This window comes from Scyliorhinus torazame, chromosome 8 (genome assembly GCF_047496885.1).
Source record: "Scyliorhinus torazame isolate Kashiwa2021f chromosome 8, sScyTor2.1, whole genome shotgun sequence".
NCBI classification, from domain to species: domain Eukaryota; kingdom Metazoa; phylum Chordata; class Chondrichthyes; order Carcharhiniformes; family Scyliorhinidae; genus Scyliorhinus; species Scyliorhinus torazame.
In genome coordinates, this window is record NC_092714.1 from 71,830,353 (window position 1) to 71,853,435 (window position 23,083).

Here is a 23,083-nt window from a genome sequence, read left to right on the forward strand (position 1 = left end):
GGGGGGGGGGGGAAAGAGAGAATAAAAAAGCCCCGAGGTTTCCAAGGGGAGCAATGTCGAGCGGCTCGGCGATGCTGCAAAGCGCACCACCTTGAATAACCTTGGACTGCGGAAATTGTGCCTTCAAACTTCTGCCCCCCCCCTCCCCCCGCCAATCACGTGCCCAAAAACTAAATCAAAGATCACCAAACATTTTAAGCATAAAATACTCACGATTCCCCTCTCTATCTCTCTCACACACACACAGCAGGAAAATGAATGTAACGTTCGGCCACTACACGGAAACAAACGTCCTTCACACTGACTTTTATTTAAAACTCACACACACACGAGTCACGCACATTACATGAAGGCGGAAGCCGGTGCCGTTTACCCACTCGCACAAAACGCTCACCATTTTACAACCAATCTTTTGTCCCTAAAGGTACAAAAACCTCTGGCAAGCGGTAGGGAGACCACCCAAAAAAAAAATCTCCAGGCTATTCCCTGGCGCGACCATTTCACAACCGCCCAAGTGCGGTCCATTAACCGAGATCAATGGCGGGAGAGGAGATGCAGGTTACTACAGGGGGGGGAGGAGGCAATGACTACTTACACCAACTGCTGCCGGTCCTGCCTAGAAACTGCTTTTTTTCGGAATCCCAGAGGAATTTCCTCCAGCCTCCGTCTCCCTCCTTGCCCTTGGCGCGTGCCATGCTGTCTGCAGGAGGCTGAGCGGGAGAGTTGGAGGGAAACTTCGGCCGGCTGCTGAGCGGATCCTGGCTGGCTGGCGGCAGCGGCGCGCGCCCTCCTCCCTCGCGGCGGCCGTCGCTCTTCAAAAAGAAACGACTGTTGGGAGCGGGAGCCGCTCACACTCGAGGCGTCACTCCCACCGGGGCGGCGTTGGAGAAGAGGGGGAGGGGGCGTTGGTGTGATAACAGAGTTGGAGGAGAAGAAAAGGCTGTGAGGCTCGGTGAGGTTATCAACTGACTTATTGTTTCTCGTTTCTTTTTAAATATATCCTCCGGTTCCGAGGGTGGTGGTGTGGTGAGCGGCAGCCAGGAGGAGGGGGGGGGGAGAGGAGGAGATAGTGAAGGGAAGCGGAGTTGAGCAGCTCCAGGTGTGGGGAGTTCCGCGGAAGGTGATGGACTCACTGACTCTGGATTTTATCGGCGGCCGTTCCGCCTCGCCTGGTTAATGAATTATTCCAGGACGCCAGCCAATGGGGAGCGGGCTCTCTCTCTGTGACGTGCGGCCTTGGCCCCGCCTATCCGGTGAGAGAGGGGGATGGGCGGGTGAGTTGGTCGAAGCGGCTCTGGCTGAGGCCACGAGTGACACTTGAGCAAAACGCTGATTTACCGCATTCTGTACAGACCAAATGTGGTGGGGGTGGGGACGACATGTTCTGCATCCAAACCTGTGAGACGGTCCTCGCTGACAGGAAAATAGAATCACTTTACCATTGGTGCCAATTAGTCTGTTTGGGGGCGGGGAGGGGGGGAAGGGGCTGTAAATCAGTTATTCCTGTCAACGCAATTCCTTGCTGCTGTACTTCAATGAACGAATGGAAAACAAAGGCGTGATTTATCTACCTCCTCACCAGCGACGCTCAGAACAGCCTTCACACAATTGGCGGCTGTTTCTGAGTTACAGCGCGCCTCCCAAAAGGGTTTGAAATTCAGCTTCGAGAGAGAGTCCCCCCCCCCCCCCCCCCAATATCTATCCTTCATAACGGATGATGTTCCATATTTCATAGCCTGCTCCGCCTTGAAGTCCCATAATCGTTGTGGGAGAATTAATAAAAAAATCTGAAAGAGCAGCTCCTGGAGATGTCCGTGCGTTGTTCGCAAACTGAACTTAAAATGCTGACTTTTGTTCCCATTCTTTTCAATCACCAGCGGGAAGATTTCAACCTTATCCCACGGAAGGCTGCGATCTGAGGGAAATATGGCCCCTCTCATAAACGAAATGGCAAAAAAATATGGGTCTTCATATATATTCCACTGCTTGTGCAAAAAAACCATGCAGACCAGCAAACGGGACTCGTGCACAGCTACGGTCTAGGGGAATGTGCTGTAAAATCTTAGTTTGAGAAAGCAGTATTTTTTTTTAATGGTCGCTGATCAGTTTGACTGCGGATCTGTTGCCCTTTTCGTGTTTGCCCTTCAAGAACTTACAGACCGAAGCACGTGATTGGTGCTGCTTCCGGGAATGGAAAAATAATTGGTTTCATATTCACCTTCGACTCCCAGGTCCCTTCAAACTGCTTGTTGGAACAAAAGTTTAGCCGATCGACACTTTCTCGAAAGTCCCACAGTACACCTCTAAAGTCACAACACTGGAGGCGCCAGCCGATTTGCCCTTCAAATTGAGGCAAGTCACTTCATTTAGGGGAGAGAAACACCGAAAGTTACGCATAGCAAAAAAAAAGTTGAAATGTGAGGCTGCTGCCGTAGAGATTACACAGTGGAAATACTAAACTCAAGGTTGTACATATTTGCGTTTGTTCGAGTAAACTTGGACCTTTTTAGCTTGAGGCGAAATTCCTCCGAGGTTAGATAAATAAGCATGCAACACCAATAAACTATAACAACACATGGCCACACACCTCAGGTGGCACATTTATAGTGGAACAGTGTCTTCCCAAACAAAAATCATTGCTGAAAAGGGTTATAAAAGATTAAATTACAATAAAGATAAGAGCATAATTTTAATTCCATTATAAAGTTCACGACAGAATCAATTCCTTATGGACCCTAGAATAGCATGAATATTCCAGTGTGAACTGCCCCTACTATACCATTTCCATGCCAACACAAAAGCTCATTCCTTCATCAACCCATTTCATGACACCATTATTAGCACAATGTTCGCGGTACGGGGAGTGGCGGGGGTGAGATATGAGGTGGTGAAACCAGTGCACATCCTTGATCTATGTTGTACTTTTCCAAGCAACAGGGGATGCCCGTGTTTGATGTCACTGTGATTGCACGCTTGCTCCAAGTCTGTCCAACTCGCAGATTCCTGCAGTGACGTTAAAGAACGAAGCTCAATAGATTGTCGGTCATTGTAGTTTTAAAAGAGCAAAATAGGTGAATCTGGCTATGAGAACAAGTACATTTGTACAAATCAGGTTTATCTGTGCATCATTTGGTTAGAACTGACTGACATTCTTTGAGTATTCCATATACAAATGGATGACATTTAATATTAATTACAATGTTATCCTTGAACATCATGTCAAAGTATATAATTGATGTGCACAATTTTCCATGTAATCTTGTGAGATGAAATGCAATTGGAAAAATAATTGATTGTTATGTATATAATCTGTGTCATAAACACCTTGAGTATTTACAACTACAAGGACACTGGAAGGTGAATTTTTAAAACTATGCAGATACTCCTGTTTTGCTCGACATTTTGTAACTAGTTTGTGGTATTTACAATAGTTCATCTAATAGGTCTCCCTAAAACACAGCAGGGTTGCTATTTCTAAATTATGTGGATGAGAAAGAAATCAATATAACACTCCTTTAATTTTAACGGACAGAAAATTATGAGTCATCAATCAAGGACACTGGCTGCTGCTTCTGATTCCTGATATTGTTCCAATTGTATGAAACACTACATTGTAAAGCCAACCTCTTTATGACACTGTATAACCTGTTATGAATAGATTTGCTTAGAGCACTGCCTAAGAGAGTTGGTGCTTAGTTATCGAACAAAATAAACTCTTTGTGTGTTATGAGTTGCATTTTCTTTTGCTCCACAAAGGCAATTGCCCCAGGAGTCCATCATTGTAAAACTGCATCTAATTTGGCTTTAGATCATTTACAAGATTCAACAGGAAATTTTCCAAAGTTAAAGAAAACAACAACTTGTATTTAGATAACACCTTTAATGTAGTAAACTATCCCAAGGTACTCCACAAGAGCTGCTGTCAAACAAAATTTGACACCAAGCCAGCCACATAGGAGAGTATTAGGAGAGATAGCCAAAACAAAAGAGACTAGAATTGGAGAAGCGCAAATACCTTTGCAGGTAAGGCTGAAGGAGGTTACAGAGTTGGGAAAGGCTGAGACCATGGAGGGATTCAAAAACAAGGATAATCATTTTAAGATAAAGACAATTTTTAACTGGGTGCCAATGTCCGTTATTGAGGTAAAAAGATGATGGTTGAATAGGACTTGGTGCGAGTTAGGATATGAGCACCAAAGTCTTGGATGCCCTCAAGTCTACAAAGTGTGGAGGCTAGGAGGCCAGCTAGGAGTGGATTGGAATAACTTTTAAGGTAACAAAGGTATGGATCAGGATTTCAGTTGCAGATACACTGAGGCAGGGCAATATTTCAGAGGTGGAAACTGGCTGTTTTAGTCATGATGTGGCTATATGGTAAAGTTGAGAACAGTTTAGTGCAGCCTCAGACAGTTGTCCTAGGGAGGGGTGGAGTCAGAGAATAGGAAACTGAGTTTGTGATATGCAGATAGGCCAAGAATATTGCATTGTGAATACTTGTAAAATATTGACATTTCAGTTGGCTAATCTATTTACAAATAGAAAATGCACCCGTGTTGACATTATATATCAGCTTACTATTTCCTGAAAATTATTCTTTTTAAACAATAACTTCTTCTGTTTTCTATTTTTCAATTGTTTAATTTTGTGGGTTCTCAGCTAACCTGACCACGTTATACCAATTCAACAAAAAAGTAATAATTCTCATTAAGACAATACATTTTTAATGGAGTAACTGACCCAACATTTATGATTGCAGGTTCATTCAAGATGGCCAGGAAAAAATGACTAGTTTTGAATGTAGCCACTAGATGGGGCAGCTTGCTGTAATGGGCTGCTTTACTTTGGTGTGGCAGGGGGCAGAAAGTGGCACGCTATTTTGTCCCACAAATAATGTTTTTTCAACTGATCATGCAGCAGTTTTTAAATGCAATTAATGATTGTAGAATTCTCTAGAATCCAGCTAGTTTCACTGTCACTTTTTTCAAAGGAAGCATTCTAATAAAAAAACAGGGAGGGGAATTGAGAATGCAAGTTTTTTTGTTCATTCACAGGATGTCACTGTCAAAGCAATCAAGTATTGCCCACGCCTAATTTCCTTAAATAAGGTGGTGGCAAACCATTTTCTTGACAACTGAGTGGCTTGTTAGACCATTTCAGAGGACAGTAAGACTCAACCATATTTATGTGGGACTGGAGTCATATATAACCCAATTCAACTAAGAAAAGAAGATTTCTTTAACTAAAAGATTTAAATAACCAGATGCTTTTAACAACAATCCAACAGTTACGTGGTCATAATTACTAATTCTAGTTTTTCATTTCAGATTTATTTAATTAGTTGAATTGAAATTGGGAATTGAGTTCGTGAATCCAGATCATTAGTCCAGTAACATAATCACTGCCTCTACTCATAAATACCTTCAACTGCTTTTTCAATGACTTTCCTGCCATTGTAAGGTCAGAAGTGGGGCCGTTACACAATGTTTAGCTACATTCACATCTTTCAGGTAATGAAGCAGTCCATGACTGCATGCAACAAGACTTGAGACAAGATCTTAGCATGAGCTGATAAGTGATAACTAATATTCAGATCACATATTGGAAGCAATGACCATCTTCAATAGAGAGACAATCACTACCTCCCATGACATACAATGTCATTCCTATCACTGAGTCCCACACCATCAACATCCTGGGGCATTATCATTGACCAGAAACGAACTGGACAAAAGACATAAATGCAGTGGCTACGAATTCTGTGACACGTAACTCAGTTTCTGACTCCCCAAAACCTTTCTACCACTTACACAGCAGAAATTAGGAGTGTGATGCATGTGGGTTAGGGCAGGTCCAACACCATTGAAGAAACACAATACTGTCCACAATGCAGTAGTCCATCCGACCAGCCCCTCATCTCCTGGCTTAAACATTCACTCCCTCCACCATCAGAACGACTCTGCAGTGTGTACTATTGGGCAGCACGGTAGCACAGTGGTTAGCACTGTTGCTTCACAGCGCCAGGGACCCAGCTTGGGTCACTGTCTGTGCGGAGTCTGCACATTCTCCCCGTGTCTGCGTGGGTTTCCTCCGGGTGTTCCGATTTCCTCCCACAAGTCTTGGAAGACATGCTTGTTAGGTGAATTGGACATTCTGAATTCTCCCACAATGTACCCGCCGGAGTGTGGCGACTAGGGGATTTTCACAGTAACTTCATTGCAGTGTAAGGTAAGCCTACTTGTGACACCAATAAAGAATATTATTATTTATAAGATACACTGCAGCAACTAACACAGGTTTTTTTGGCAACACATTCCAAATACACAACCTCCACCTGAAATGTCAAGGTCAGAAAATGCATGGGAACACCATTACCTCCAAGTCACACACTATCCTGATGTGGACATAGATCTCCATCCCTTCATTGTCACTAGGCCACAATTCTGGATCTTTCTAACCAACAGTACTGTGAAAAGAAAGTCTTGATTTATTTTTTATTCATTCATGGGATATGGGCATTACTGGCTCGGCCCAGATTTATTGCCTATCCTTAATTTCCCTAGAGAAGGTGGTGGTGAGCTGCCTTCCTGAACCTCTGCAGCTCAGGTGTAGATTTTTTTAAATTAATTTTTACAGGAATTGCTGACTAAGCCAGCATTTGTTGCCCATCCCTAAGTATACACCCACAGTGCTGTTAGGGAGGGAGCTCCATGATTTGGACCCAGCAAAAGTGAAGGAACAGCAATATATTTCCAAGTCCAGTGCCTTTTATGGCCACTGGACATTTCAAAGCACTTTGCAGCTAATGATGTAATTTTGAAATGTAATCATTGTTGTAATGTAGGAAATGTGATAGCCAGTTAATGCATAGCAAATTCCCACAAATAGCAATGTGATAATGACCAGATGTTTTTGCAATGTTGATTGAGGAATGCATATTGACTAAGACACCAGGGATAACTTCCCTTTTCTTGGAAATAATGCCACAGGATCTTTTATATCCACCTGCAGGACATATGGGGCTATAGTTTAATGTATCACCCAAAAGGCAACACCTTCAACAGTGCAGCACTCCTTTAGTACTGCCATAGATTGTCAATCTTAATTTTGAGTTCACATTCTGGAGTTCATAACCTGCATTTCCCCTCAGCCTTTCCAGGTATTTAAGATATATATACAGCACAGAAACAATCCTGGAGTTTATGGCTTCCATTCCCCCCTCTACTTTTCCATTTACATAGTGTACTGCACAGAAACTGCTACTTGGCTTTACTGGTCTGTGCCAAAGTTCATACTGAGCTTTAACTTCCTCTCTTGCCCCGTTGGATGTTCTTGGCACGGGAGCACAGTGGTTGGTACTGTTGCTTCACAGCGCCAGCGTCCCAGGTTCGATTCCTGGCTTGGATCACTGTCTGTGCGGAGTCTGCACGTTCTCCCCGTGTCTGCATGGGTTTCGTTCGGGTGCTCCAGTTTCCTCCCACAAGTCCCCAAAGAATTGCTGTTGGGTCAATTGGACATTCTAAATTCTTCCTCCGTGTACCCGAACAGGCACTGGAATGTGGCGGCTGGGGGCTTTTCACAGTAACTTCATTACAGTGTTAATGTAAGCCTATTTGTGACAATAAAGAGTATTATTATTATCTCAATTTTCTTCATCTAACTAGTTCAGCATAATTCGCTATTCCAAATATGTGGTATGCTTATCTATCCTCCCCTTAAATGTGTCCATCCTATTTGTCTCTACCACTCCTGAAGTGAGTTTCACATTCTCACTACTCTCTAGATGAAGGTGCTCCACTAGTAACCTCAACAAGGCCGGTAGAAGGCTCCTGTTAGGATCTTTGAGATGTTTGTGGCCAATGACATTTGGGTGCTCAAGCTTGTTAGGGCCTAGCCGCAGAGTGCTGCATCTCAGACTCTACTAGGAGTCTGGCTCAGTTGAATCTCTGACACTAGCTGGCAGGTACTGGTCAAGGGGGTACTGAAGGAGTGGGTGAGTGGACACCTTAAGAGACTGCTCCCATTACGTCACATCCAGACCTGTAGGACTGGGGCTCATTACTTCCACTGATCTGCAGAAAAGCAGACTGCAGAAAATGAATGACTCCTTGAAAGCCTCTATTTATTCAGTCCACTAGTCTATTCAAGACAAGTGCCCTCAAGGTGGAACCTAAACCTTGAAAGGCAACCAATTGAGCTTCAATCAATATATTTTATTTATTGACAACTTAACAATACAGCAACATGCAGAAACAGCATAGTCAAAAAAAAGAATAGTAACATGCCAAAAGCAGTTACAAGATACAAAAATCAACAGCACACACTCACACAGCCACCCCCTGTCCCCAATGGCAGCTTCCTCCTTAACCAGGAAGGCTCCACAGTATAAAAACCCCAGCCTGGGTGCATCAGGTGGGTGACCCTTCGGGGCATGGGAGTTCATAGGAGAATCTTAATAAATCTCTTTTATTGCACCATGTGTCCTATGAAGGTTTCTTGCCCGGCGGATTCACCCATAGTACGAAATTCTTCACTTTGGCCTCTCAATGCATGATAAAGCTGCTTGTTTGATGCCAGAGGTTTTGGTGGCTGGAACCCTGACGTCCTCATTTCTGTTATCCTCAACTGAACTGGGAAAGGATTGTGCCCTCCTTTAAATAATTTTCTATGTTCTCTCTGCTATGAGTACATCTCATTTGTGCAGACTGTTTTGCCTCAACTATGTAACAGTATCCCAGCTGGTGCCTGAGTGGGATATAGCATGTGATGGTACATCCACAGGAGGGTTGTCCTCCTCACAGTGTCGTCTTGTGCAGCAACCTCTGGTTTCAAAAAAAAACTTAAGAGTAAAGAGAAAGGACCAATTATGGCAACTGGACATTTGCAGATAATTGACTGAAAAATACTGCTTGAAGTAGTGAATTTTTCTACGTATATTCTGAGCTGAACTAAGGTTACAATTAATATGCAGGCATTTTCCTGAAATGAACGTACACCTTCATCTTCACAATATTGATGACTTGGGCCACTGGGGCATCTTGCTCTGCTTGGATAAGGATGCTGATGTTACTGACTGTTCTTCCCTTCTTGCTACTCTATATTTTATTTTGTTCTTCAGAAAGAGAAGGGAATTAGTGAGTATCTGTTGAAAAGGTAAATGGAAATGGGTTTCTGCATTTGGTCAATATGTTGGAAGGTGCAGAATAAGCAGGGTGAAATAAGAATGTGAAGGTGATTAATATAAAGGGAAGTGTATGGAATGTGAAGGAAGAAATGTATGTTGGGGGGAGTTGGTTATGCAAGTGATAGGTTGTGAAAAAGAATGCTGTCATAAGACCATAAGACATAGGAGCAGAATTAGGCCACTCAGCCCATCGAGTCTGCTCTGCCATTCAATCATGGCTGATATTTTCTCATCCCCATTCTCCTGCCTTCCCCCCCATAACCCCTGATCCCCTTATTAATCAAAAACCTATCTATTTCTGTCTTAAAGACACTCAGTGATTTGGCCTCTACAGCCTTCAGCGGCAAAGAGTTCCACAAATTCACCCTCTGGCTGAAGAAATTCCTCCTCATCTCTGTTTTAAAAGATCGTCCCTTTAGGCTGAGATGGTGTCCTCTGGTTCTAGTTTTTCCTACAAGTGGAAACATCCTCGCCACGTCCACTCTATCCAGGCCTCGCAGTATCCTGTAAGTTCCAATAAGATCCCCCCTCATCCTTCTAAACTCCAACGAGTACAGACCCAGAGTCCTCAACCGTTCCTCATAGGACAAGTTCTTCATTCCAGGGATCATTCTTGTGAACCTCCTGTGGACCCTTTCCAAGGCCAGCACTTCCTTCCTTAGATACGGGGCCCAAAACTGCTCGCAATACTCCAAATGGGGTCTGACCAGAGCCTTTTTCAGCCTCAGAAGTACCTCTCTGGTCTTGTATTCTAGCCCTCTTGACATGAATGCTAACGTTGCATTTGCCTTCTTAACTGCCGACTGAACCTGCATGTTAACCTTAAGAGAATCGTGAACAAGGACTCCCAGTCCCTTTGTGCTTCTGGTTTCCTAAGCATTTCCCCATTTAGAAAATAGTCTACGCCTTAATTCCTTCTTCCAAAGTGCATAACCTCACACTTTTCCACACTGTATTTCATTTGCCAATTCATTGCCCACTCTCCTCGCTCGTCCAAATCCTTCTGCAGCCCCCTTGCTTCCTCAATACTACCTGTCCCTCTATCGATCTTTGTATCATCTGCAAACCTGGCATAGTGCCTTCAGTTCCTTCTTCCAGATCATTAATGTATATTTTAAAAAGTTGTGGTCCCAGCACAGACCCCTGAGGCACACCACTAGTCACCGACTGCCATCCTGAAAAATATCCCTTTATCCCCACTCTCTGCCTTCTACCAGTCAGCCAATCCTCTATCCATGCCAGAATCTTACCCTTAACACCATGGGCTTTTAACTTATTTAACAGTCCCCTATGCGGCACCTTGTCAAAGGCTTTCTGGAAATCTAAATAAATCAGTCCACTAGTTCTCCTTTGTCTAACTTCCTTGTTACCTCCTCAAAGAACTCTAACAGATTTGTCAGACACAACCTCCCTTTGACAAAGCCGTCCTGACTCAGTCCTATTTTACCATGCACTTCCAAGTACTTTGCGATCTCATCTTTAATAACAGACTCTAAAATCTTACCAATGACTGAAGTCAGGCTAACCGGCCTATAATTCCCTGTCTTCTGCCTCCCTCCCTTCTTACACAATCGTGTTACATTAGCCACTTTCCAGTCCTCTGAGACCCTTCCTGCATCCAGTCATTCCTGAAAGATCATCATCAATGCCTCCACAATTTCCTCAGCTAATTCTTTTAGGACCCTGGGGTGTACTCCATCTGGTCCAGGTGACTTATCCACCTTCAGACCTTTCATTTTCCCCAGAACTTTCTCCTTAGTAATGGTCACTGCACTCACCTCTGCCCCCTGGTTCTCCTGGAGCTCTGGCATCCCACTGGTGTCTTCCACCGTGAAGACTGATGCAAAGTAACTATACAGTTCGTCTGCCATTTCTTTGTTCCTATTATTACTTCTCCAGCCACATTTTCCAGTATTCCAATGTCTATTTTTGCCTCTGTCTTACCTTTTATATGTTGGAAAAAACACTTCCCATCTTCCTTTAAATTACTAGCTAGCTTGCACTCGTACTTCATCTTCTCCCCCCCCCCCCCCCTTATTGCTTTTTTATTTGTCCTCTGCTCGCTTTTAAACGCTTCCCAATCTTCTGGCTTCCCACTAATTCTCGCCACTTTGTATGCTTTTTCTTTAGCTTTTATGCTGTCCTTGACATCCCTCGTCAGTCATGGATGCCTTGTCCACCCCTTAACATGTTTCCTCCTTGGGATGAATTTCTGTTGTGCCTCCCCAATAACCCCCAAAAACTCCTGCCATTGCTGTTCCACTGTCTTCCCTGCTAGGCTCCTTTTCCAATCAACTCTGGCCAGCTCCTCCCTGTTATGTGTGGTGTAATGAAAGGAAATTAAGAGGTTAGTGTATTTGGAATGAAAAAGAGAAGATTGGTAGTGTACCCTTGAGAATATATGCTGATGGGAAGAATGGTGTGTTGAGAGTTGTGTAGGTGGGGATGACAGGAGAGTTATGAGATTTAATTGAGAGATGAAGATTGTGCTTAGCCTTGCTGCTCTTGTGAGGTTATTAATCTCTATTATTGAACTCGTGTCCTGGGAATGATGCTACTGGTACTGCTCTTTTGAACCACCTCCAGCCAGATCTACTTCATGGTGCCCTTGGAACGTTCTTGTGGCTTCAGGGAAACAATTGTTCCTGACTTGTCTTCATTTCTTACACTAAGACCTACAGGGTATGGAAAATGGTGAGCAGTACAATCTTTCAGTAACCTGTGCTGCCACAATTCTTTTCTTAATTTCTGCAAGCAAAAATCAAAAAGGAGAGGCGGCACAGTGACGCAGTGGTTAGCACTGCTGCCTCACTGTGCCGAGGACCCGGATTCGATCCGGCCCCGGGTCACTGTCCATGTGGAATTTGCACATTTTCCCCGTGTCTGCGTGGGTCTCGCCCCCACAACCCATAGATGTGCAGGGTAGGTGGATTGGCCATGCTAAATTGCCCCTTAATTGGGTACTTTAATTTTTTTTAACAATCAATCAAAGCAGGGACTTTCAAACTCACTTTGAGACCTCAGGAGATGCTCAAACAAATGTGTATACCGTCTGAGCAGGTTTTCCAATTCTCAATGCAATAAGGAGGACAGCTCATCAGTTAAATAGATAGGAAACATTGAAAGGAAAACTAAAATTGCCCAGACCTGACACCAACAATATTATACCAACTTGCCATTAGCAATCCCCCACCAGTTCTTCTGGCTGACTAAGTTAAAATCAGGGCGTAAGTCCTTGATAATTGTCACTATGAGCTCCATCTTCACACCCACTTGAAGGATGTCCAACATTTCCTAAGGAGTCAATTGTTTAAAAGATCCTAATCCTTCTCTCGCCATTCAGATTCTGTGTTCAACTGTCTGCAAGTATTAATAATTTTTTTTTAAAGCTTCACTTCCATTTTGAGATATCTATCTTTCCAGATGACATTTAAAGCTCTATAGATGTTCTGCACTATGCGCATGTATCTAATAACATTTTTAAGTAAGCACCATCTGTAACAGCTACACCATATTTTTCCTGAACTGCATTTTTAAATCAAAATAATGGCAGTCAAAGTATCAATAATGGTTCATTTAATCTTGTGATTAAATCAGGTCAGTGGGTTGCATTTTTAATGTATGCACTGCTTTTGGTTGACTGTGAGAATAGTTAATTGTTTGTTGTAGATATGTAAACATTTGGGACAGCTGCATTATCTACTTATTGTTCTTGTTGTTTGCTTTCTGACGATCCATGTCAAATTCCATATTTGATTGGAATATTTCTTTCATAATGTGTATAAAACACAGGGGATGTGGAGGAACAATGGCTAAGGATTGAGATACAGGTCAGCCATAATCTAAGTGAATTGGCCAAAATGCCTACTCTCATTCCTATTTTCCTATGATAAAATAAGTATTGTTGCAAGAGCAAATGACACACAGCGCCTTTGAGTAGCAGACCATTGGAGGGAACAATCCCAATCTGAAATATCTCAGGACCTATCTGGAGGAAGCTACAGAACTCTTGTTGTGAGATATAGCAAGATTTGGGGTATATTACTGGTGTGTGAGTGAACATCCATGTGATGAACCAGGTAGTCACAAGCTTTCATCCCCTTCCCTATTTCCTTAACCATAAGTGTGTAATGTTAATGAGGCCCAGCCCTCTTAATGGACCTTCTGTTGTCATTATCAGCTTCTGCCAGTCACCAGATAGTCAAACCTTTCCTTCCTTCTTTCTGCTGTACTATATATACGGCTGGAATTGATCTTTGTGGGCCTTTTTGTTTCTTTATTGCCATTTACCTTTTTTAATCCTTGTTTTAGTATGCTTTTTAAAAATAACACTATTTTCTTCTTATTAATTTCACTCTGCACTTGTCTGGTTGACCTACATCAGTACACATAGAAGCAGAATTAAGAAAAGACTTGGACCCAGACTGAATGCACCATGCGCCCACACGTTGACTAAAGGAAACTTGTTCTTCTGCAGGACTGAACTTAGGGCTCTTGCCACACTGGAAGCGGCCTTCAGGTAAGCCCTAGGAAGCAAAGGACACAAAAGCAGTGACAGAGGAATCAGTCGCAGCAATTGGAAGTACTCTGAAGATGGGAAAGCACTCCTGCTTTTCCCAGCTGCATATCAAAAAAATTAAACAATGCACTCACCATTTAGGTGACTGCAGGTGGGTGGATTGCATCGATGCATTGGGGAAGAAGGCAGTTATCTGATTATCATTGCTTGAAAGATGTACAATGGCACAGTGGTTAACACTGCCTCAGAGCGCCAGGGACCCAGGTTTGATTCCAACTTCGGGTGATTGTGCGAAGTTTGCACATTCTCCACGTGCCTGAGTGGGTTTCCTCCGGGTGCTCAGGTTTCCTCCCACAGTCCAAAGATGTGCAGATTAGGTGGATTGGCCATGCTAAATTGCCTCGACACTTAGGGTAGGCATATAGAGTTACGGGAATGGGACGGGGGACTGGGCTCTTTCAGACGGTCAGTGCAGACTTGATGGGGCGAATGGCCTCCTTCTGCACTGTAGGGATTCTATGATTCTATATGTCACTAACATCCAGAATATCCTGTTGTAAGGGCCCTTCCTGTTGATTCCTTTATTTCCCCTTTAGTTTTGCTGTTATCATTTTGATCCATGGATGCTTAATGGACATATACCTTTATACCTTTTAATCGAGCGGGGGAAATGAGAAGTTGAAAGTGACAACATAGTACACTATGCTAGCTTTGGATGGCAAAATGCAGACTTTTCAGCATCCGAGAGATTGGTAGGACTCGGTTCGACTCATTGGCTGGTGGCTAATGAATTGGCCAAAAGGTTGTATTTTGCCAGGCAACAGGTGGTTATTGGATCCTGCCTGAGTGGGATGATTTTCAGAAAGCCAGGGGAAAGCCAGTTGGAGACCTGGATGCTGAGAGATGAGGACCCAAGCTCGCTCTCCTCTCTTCTCCACCACCCCACCCCCCCCCCCCCCCCCCTCTCATGTTTTCTCCAGAAAAGCTGAATAGTTGCTGTATTTCTGAAACTGCAGAGAAAACCATTACAGACTGGAAAACAGAAATCTCAAACTGAGAGCCTAAATCTTTTACTTATTATTTTACCCCCCTCTTCTCCCCTTGTGTGTGTGTGTGTGTGTGTGTGTGTGTGTAGAAGGTGGGACAAGTTTAAGTGGGGAGAGTAGAAATTGGATAATAGTTAACTTGTTGTATTTGCTGCATATTTAATTATAGTTACTGTTATTAATAAACTTAATTGTGTTTAAATTTACAAACCAGGTGACTGTAGTTATTGGGCAGCTAAGAGCCAAAGACTTTGGGTGTTTTCAAAGAAATATTTATTAATTTCAATTGTGTTGCGACTCTGGGTCAAGTGAGGCTGGAATTGACACTGCACTAGCCCAGGGGGTCATAATGCTGTTTCTTCAAAATATCCGTACATTTCCTTGTAATGTAGGATTATTCTTTGTAATTAGATTTTTGAAATTCGTTTATGGGATTCAGGCGCCGTTGCCTATGCCAACATTTATGCCCATCCCTAAGTGCCCTTAAAGTTGGTGGTGAGCCAACCTTTTGAACCACTGCAGTCCCTGTGATCTAGATACAATCACAGTTATGTGAAGAAGGAAATTCCAAGATTTTGACCCACAAAGGTGAAGGAATGGCGATATAGTTTCAAGTCAGAATGGAGTGTGGTTTGGACTGAAATTTGGAGATAGTGGTGTTCCCATGTATCTGCTGCTCTTGTCTTTCCAAGTGGTAGAGGCAATGGTTTGGAAGCTGTCAATGTAGCCTTGGTGAGTTGCTACAGTGCATCTTGTAGATGGTACACTCTGCTTCCACTGTGCATCGGTAGTGGAGGGAGTGAATGTTGAAGATAGTGGATGGGTGTCAATCAAGTTTATGGGGCAGCACGGTAGCATTATGGGGCAGCACGGTAGCATTGTGGATAGCACAATTGCTTCACAGCTCCAGGGTCCCAGGCTCGATTCCGGCTTGGGTCGCTGTCTGTGCGGAGTCTGCACATCCTCCCCGTGTGTGCGTGGTTTCCTCCAGGTGCTCCGGTTTCCTCCCACAGTCCAAAGATGTGCAGGTTAGGTGGATTGGCCATGATAAATTGCCCTTAGTGTCCAAAATTGCCCTTAGTGTTGTGTGGGGTTACTGGGTTATGGGGATAGGGTGGAGGTGTTGACCTTGGGTAGGCTGCTCTTTCCAAGTGCCGGTGCAGACTCGATGAGCCGAATGGCCTCCTTCTGCAATGTAAATTCTATGAAAATACTATGAAAGTTGGCTGCTTTGTCCTGGATGTTGTCAAACTTCTTGAGAATTGTTGAAGCTGCACTCATTTAGACTAGTGGTGTGTATTCCATCACATTGTGCCTTGTAGATGGTCAACAGGCTTTGGGGAGTCAGGAATTTAGTTATTCTCTGCAGAATTTCCAGCCTCGGACCTGCTCTTATAGCCCAGTATTTATAAGGCTGATTGATGCACAATCAATTGCACTGAGACGAGAGTTGAATACAACTGAGGCTTTATTACTCTAAGATGTGTGGCCTCCTACAGCAGCTGACGAAATGGCTGCTGTATAGGGAACACACATATTTATACTCCGCCTACTGGGCGGAGCCAGCAGACAGGGACTACCCCCCTACCTGTAGTACAGGGTCTTACCATACATCCTCTAATATGTACAACAGTGGTGATTACCACATTCACCTCCTGTTAAAATTGAGTCCAGCGGGGGTGGTGGAGAACTATATACAGAGCAAGTTTAATATACAGAAGCGAAAAAAAAAAATTTCTTTCTGAAGTCCAGTATAAGGTGGTTTGATAGTCCCGAACCAATTATAGATTTAGCCTGTCCGGTGCCTTGATGTGGGGTTGGGAGCGACGCAGTGGTGGCGGCAATTCCGGTGTTGGTCTGGTCCTCGGTGACTCTGGGAGCGTGCCGAAATCCTCTTCATCCTCGGGCGTGGGCAGGGGGAGGACAGATGGTCCTGGGGGGGTTGCTGCTGAGTGCACCGGGGGAGAGGGGGTGGAGCCGGGCCGGAGGGGTGTGTGTGTGTGGAACCTGCTGGTGCCAGGTCCCTGAGGAAGACAGCATCCTGGCAGCCGTCGGGGTACGCTACATAGGCATACTGGGGTTAGCGTGGAGTAACTACACCCTTTCAACCAACAGGTCCGCCTTGTGGAATCGGACGTGCCTACGGAGGAGTACGGGTCCTGGAGCTGTGAGCCAAGTCGGGAGCGACACCTCGGATGTGGACTTCTTGGGGAAGGCAAAGAGACGTTCATGGGGTGTGTCGTTAGTGGCGGTGCATAGTAGCGACCGAATGGAGTGCAGTGTTTCGGAGAGGACCTCCTACCGGCGGGAGGCCGGGAGATTTCTGGACCGTAGGGCCAGTTGGACGGCCCTCCAGACCGTCCCATTCTCCCTCTCCACCTGCCCATTTCCCCAGGGGTTATAGCTGGTCGTCCTGCTGGAGGCGATACCCCTGCTGAGCAGGAACTGACGCAGTTCATCACTCATAAAAGAGGATCCCCAATCGCTGTGGACATAGGTGGAGAAACCGAACAGTGTGAAGATGCTGTGGAGGGCTTTGATGACGGTGGCAGATGTCATATCGGGGCGAAGGGGAATATGGAGTATTCATCAGCCACACTGAGGAAATACGTGTTACGGTCGGTGGTGGGGAGGGGCCCTTTGAAATCCAAGCTGAGGCATTCAAAGGGGCGGGAGGCCTTCACCAGGCGCGCGCGGTCCGGCTGGTAGTAGTGCAGTTTGCACTCCGCCACAGACCTGGCAGTCCCTGGTGATTGTCCTTACTTCCTCGACGGAGTAGGGCAGCTTGCGGGCCTTTATGAAATGGTACAACCATGTGACTCCCGGGTGACAAAGGTTGTCGTGCAGGGTCCGGAGTCGGTCCACCTGTGCGCTGGCACATGTACCTCGGGATAGGGCATCTGGGGGCTCATTTCTTGCCGGGGCAATACAAAATCTCGTAGTTGTAGATGGAGAGTTCGATCCTCCACCTCAAGATTTTATCATTTTTGATCTTACCCCGCTGTGTGTTATTGAACATGAAGTCCACCGACCGTTGGTCAATGAAGAGAGTGAATCTCCTGCCGACCAGATAATGCCTCCAATGCCGCACAGCTTCAACGATGGCGTGGGCCTCTTTTTCAATGGAGGAGTGCCGAATTTTGGAGGCATGAAGGTTGCGGGAAAAGAATGCCACGGGCCTGCCTTGCCTGATTGAGCGTGGCGGCTAGGGCGACGTCTGATGCGTCGCTCTCCACTTGAAAGGGCAGCGTGTCGTCTGCTGCATGCATCGCGGCCTTGACAATATCGGCTCTGATACGGTTGAAGGCATGTTGAGCCTTGGCCGTCAGGGGAAAAGGATGCACTGGATGAGTGGGCGGGCCTTGTCCGCGTAGTTTGGGACCCACAGGGCGTAGTATGAAAAGAACCCCCGGCAGCGTTTGAGGGCCTTGAGGCAGTGGGGAAGGGGGAGCTCCATGAGGGGGCGCATGCGGTCAGGATCGGGCCCCAGAACTCCGTTCTGGACCACATAGCCGAGGATGGCTAAGCGGTTCGTGCTGAATACGCACTTCTCCTTGTTATAGGTGAGGTTTAGGAGAGTGGCGGTGTGGAGAACTTTGGCACGGATGGCATTGTGGTCTTGCTGATCGTGTCCGTAGATGGTGACATTGTCTAGGTACAGGAAGGTGGCCCGCAACCCGTACCGGTTGACCATTCGGTCCATCTCCCTTTGGAAGACCGAGACCCCGTTGGTGACGCCGAAAGGAACCCTGAGAAAATGGTAGAGGTGGCCATCTGCCTCGAAGGCAGTGTATGGGCGGTCCGCCTTACGGATGGTGGTAGGCGGATTTGAGGTCTACAGTTGAGAAGACCCGCTACTGTGCAATCTGATTGACCATATCAGATATGCGTGGGAGGGGGTACGCAGCGAGCTGTGTGTACCGAATGATGGTCTGGCTGTAGTCCACGACCATTCTGTGTTTCTCCCCAGTTTTCACTTGGGCTCTCCAGGGGCTGTTGCTGGCTTCGATGATGCCTTCCCGAAGCAGCCGCTGGACCTCGGACCTGACGAAGGTCTTGTCCTGGGTGCTGTACCGTCTGCTCCTGGTGGCGATGGGTTTGCAATCCAGAGTTAGGTTTGCGAATAGGGAAGGTGGGTCGACCATTAGGGTCGCGAGGCCGCACACAGTAAGGGTTGGTAGGGGCCCGCCGAATTTCAAGGTTAGACTCTGGAGGTTACACTGGAAGTCCAGGCCAAGTAGCAGGGCAGCGCAGAGGTTAGGGAGGACATAGAGGCGGAAGCCGCTGAATTCTACGTCCTGGACCGTGAGTGTGACTATACAGTACCCCCGGATCGCCATGGAGTGGAATCCGGAGGCCAGGGAGATTCTTTGATTGGCGGGGTGTACCTCAAGTGAGCAGCGCCTTACCGTATCAGGATGGATGAAGCTTTCGGTGCTCCCGGAGTCCAGCAGGCAAGAGGTCTCGTGCCCATCGATCTTCAAGCTTGTCGAGGCGGTGGCTAGATTGTGCGGGCGAGTCTGGTCGATCGTGACCGAGGCAAGTCGTGGCTGGTCGTCGCTGGTGTCGAACGATGGGGTACCCGGGGGGCACGGGTCCTGGAACAATGGTGGTGCCCATGTGCCATAGGGGAAGACAAGATAGCGGCGCCTGATGATCTTGGGGTGGACAAGATGGCGGCGCCCACGGGCCGCACGTGGCGGGGGTTGAAAAAAATGGCGGCGCCCATGGGCCGCACGTGGTCCGAGAGGGGGAAGATGGCGGCGCCCACTGGTCGCGAGTGGTCTGAGGGGGAGAAGATGGCGGCGCCCATTGTCCGTACGCAAGGGTGGTCGGGGCAATAGCGGCGACTGAGCAGGCCTGGCACACCACAGCGAAGTGCCCCTTCTTGCTGCAGGCCTTGCAAAGGGCGGTGCGGGCTGGGCAGTGTTGGCGGGGATGTTTCTGTTGCCCGCAGAAGTAACATCGGGGCCCCCGGGGTTGGCTGGCTGGTGCGTGGCCTCCGGTGTGGCGGCCGTCTGCGGAGTCCACGATGTGTAGGAGGGGTGGTCCGCGCGGCTGGGGGTATCGGCCTGAATATTGCGCGAGGCGACCGTCATCGATAGCGCCAGTTTTTTTGTTGCTGCGAGGTCGAGAGTGGCCCCCTCTAAAAGTCGCTGCCGTATGAGGTCTGACCCTATCCCCGTAACGAAGGCATCCCGCATGAGGAGGTTCGAATGTTCCGTGGCCGTGACGGCCTGACAGTAACAGTCTCTGACCAGAGGAATTAAAGCACGGCAGAAATCTTCTACGGACTCACCAGGGCGTTGACTGCGAGTAGAGAGTACGTGTCTGGTGAAGAGCATGTTCATCTGCTGGGCGTAATTCTCTTTCATGGCTTCGTCATAGTTCGGCACGTCTTGGATAAGAGGAAAGACGTTGGAGCTCAGCCGCGAGTAGAGTATCTGGATCTTCTGAGCTTCCGGGATTGGGTCTGGTGCAGACCTGATGTAAGCTTCGAAACAAGCTAGCCAGTGTTGAAAGTCCTTTTTGGCGTCGCTTGATTGCGGACACAGCTGCAGGCGATCCAGCTTGATGCGGAGATCCAGCTTCTGAAAATCTTAGAGTAATAAATTAATGCACGACCAATTGCACAGAGACAAGAGTTGAATACAACTGAGGCTTTATTACTCTAAGATGTGTGGCCTCCTACAGCAGCTGGCGAAATGGCTGCTGGAAAGGAGCACACATATTTATACTCCGCCTACTAGGCGGAGCCAGCAGGCAGGGACTACCCCCATACCTGTAGTACAGGGTCTTCCCACACATCTTCTAATATGTACAACAGTGGTGATCACCACACTGATCTAGTTCAGTTTCCATTCAATTATAACCCCCAGGATGTTGTTAATGGAATTCAGTGATGGTGATGTCATTGCATGTCACAAAGGGATTGATTAGATTATCTCTCTTGTTGGGGATGATCATTTCCTGGCACTTGTGTGGCACAAATATTACTTGCCACTTATCAGCCAATCTAAAGGCTGACTATGTCCAGGTCCTGCAGCATGGACATGGATTGCTTCTGTATCTGAAGAGTCATGAATGGTGCTGAGCATTGTGCAAATTAGTTGAACTGAATTAATTAGTACCTTTTCAAGTAAAGTATAAAGTAAAGAACACTACTGTATCTGTAAGTGGGTGAGCCCACCTGTTGTTCTTTATTGAGCTCATCAGCGTAGAGTGGGTACCTGCCTCCCCGAACAGGCGCCGGAATGTGGCGACTAAGGGCTTTTCACAGTAACTTCATTGAAGTCTACTTGTGACAATAAGCGATTTTCATTTCATTCATTTCATGTGCCAAATGAGCCAAACAACCCCCCTTAGGTATATGCCCACTAAAAAGGGGAAGTTTGGGTTGATGTAGGCTTTAAAACTTTCTCTATCATTGCTCCTTTCTAGCAGGTGTAGAGTGTTCCCAATATAAGGAACAAATCACTCTTAATCTTGAAGGTCCAAGGGCACGATGTAGGTGAAGCCAGGTGTCAAGGATACACAAAACATGACACCATTTCAATAATTGTCCAAATTAATTATTTCCTCATATTCTATCCTACGTACATCCATAAGCACTGACACATAAACTGACCAATATTTGCAACAAACCAACTCTTTTCTGAAGGCAATTGTTCATCTAACATTTGTGCCTCAACAGATGAAGAATCCTGCTGCAGTGCCCGACGAGGAGAAAACACCAGCAAGCTCACCGAGCTCCACCTCACAGTCAGGCAAGCACCGTTTTACAACCATCCATTCTGCGGAATGCAGCAATCGAGATTGAGGGTAGCGTACTGGGTAATACACCAAAACATGTAAGCAAGAGAAAATTGAGACAGTGAAGGAAGAAGGGTGCTACGACCCCCTTGGGGCCCAAGGACTGAGCTGTATACAATTCCCCCCCCCCCCCTCTTACACCTCCGAGTATGAACTCCCCTGCCATTTGAGGGTGGGGTTTCCCCTTAACAAGGGGGAACCTCTCAGTATAAAAAGCCTGACCTGGGTGCAGGTCGAGGAGGATGGCTTTTCGGGAAGAGGAGTTGTAGCTTTGTGATTTTGTGTATACCGTAATAAACCTTTGTTCATTCCTATCTTACCATAAGTTTCTGTGTCTCTTCTGCCGGATTCTATAAAAGCATCAAAGATAGGGTGAAATCACCTTCATTTACAGAAGCTAGGGATCCTAATTCCAGAGTCCAGCTTGTAAAAGAAGATTCTTTGAGATCATCAGAATTTGTTGGAATCGGCGTGGCATTTGTCCAGGAGCTACAGGCACAGGCAAATTCGAATGGAGAAGTACGTGTTTCCATACCTGGGCACTCAGACACAGCATGGAAAACATAGGACTGAATATTTTGGTGGAGATGGAAGTCCCACTGCTGGGGCTGAATGTAGGAGCCAACTCTGCTCCAGAAGGCAGTGAGACACTGGGATGGCATTTTGCCAGTGACATCCAATTAAAAGTAGGGTAATCACCCTGCCCCCAGCCCCCTTCCCCTGAGAATGCAGCAGCAGGCCTTCCTGACACAGGCAAACTGCCTGAAGGGGAGAGAAATGGCCCTTAATTGGGCTCGTATGTGATTCAATTGGCCCTACCGCTCGCAACATGACATGGTAAGCTCTTCTTTTGACACATTCCCTACCATATCAGTGGTACCCCACACAACACATTCCCTACCATACCAGCCCTCCCGCCTTCCAGCCTATTGCCACAGCTTTAGGAAAATTCAGCCTATTCAGTCAGCATTGGAAAGAATGGCAGCTCCAAAACCAGCTTCACATAAATGGCTATCCTATAGGGCTGGAAAGCATATTGTGCCCCAAACCGAGTGGGATGAGGCACCCAAATGAGCCAAAAGATTAGCCATCTTCTGTAACATCATTGCCACAATCGTGTCTGCTGAATAAGAGGTTAACAAACACATTATAATGGAAGTCTAGGAGCAGGAAGCAGAGAGTTCTGGTATTCAGTGATGATGCTATTTCCCTAGACAGGTGATTTAGAAACATCCAGTCGGCCAGCTATGTATTATTGTAAGGTTGTTTGGTGTCTCAATTAGAGGTCTGGGGTGAGATTCTCCGACCCCCTGCCGGGTCGGAGAATCGCTGGGGGCTGGTGTGAATCCCGCCCCCGCCGGTTGACGAATTCTCCGGCACCGGAGATTCGGCGGGGGCGGGAATCGCGCCGCACCGGTTGGCGCCCCCCCCCCCCCTCGCGATTCTCCGGCCCGGATGGGCCGAAGTCCCGCTGCTAGAATGCCTGTCCCGCCGGCGTGGATTAAACCACCTCTCTTACTGGCG

General features: G+C 46.5%; 1 protein-coding gene and 1 long non-coding RNA gene across 2 annotated transcripts in view; one reads left to right on the top strand and one right to left on the bottom strand.

The window, feature by feature from the left end:
* The window catches only part of LOC140427936 (sodium/potassium-transporting ATPase subunit beta-1-like), a 38,465-nt gene extending 37,425 nt beyond the window's left edge, over nucleotides 1-1,040 (bottom strand). The window contains exon 1 of the mRNA XM_072513812.1: nucleotides 596-1,040. Within this exon, the coding sequence (XP_072369913.1) occupies nucleotides 596-695 (100 nt within the window). The 5' untranslated portion in view covers nucleotides 696-1,040. The remainder of the gene's footprint in view (nucleotides 1-595) is intronic.
* Nucleotides 1,041-1,259: 219 nt separating this feature from the next.
* Nucleotides 1,260-21,878, top strand: LOC140427937 (uncharacterized). Its single transcript, XR_011948667.1, has 2 exons — nucleotides 1,260-2,352; nucleotides 21,441-21,878. It is a non-coding gene; the product is annotated as an uncharacterized lncRNA (long non-coding RNA).
* Nucleotides 21,879-23,083: the final 1,205 nt, after the last annotated feature.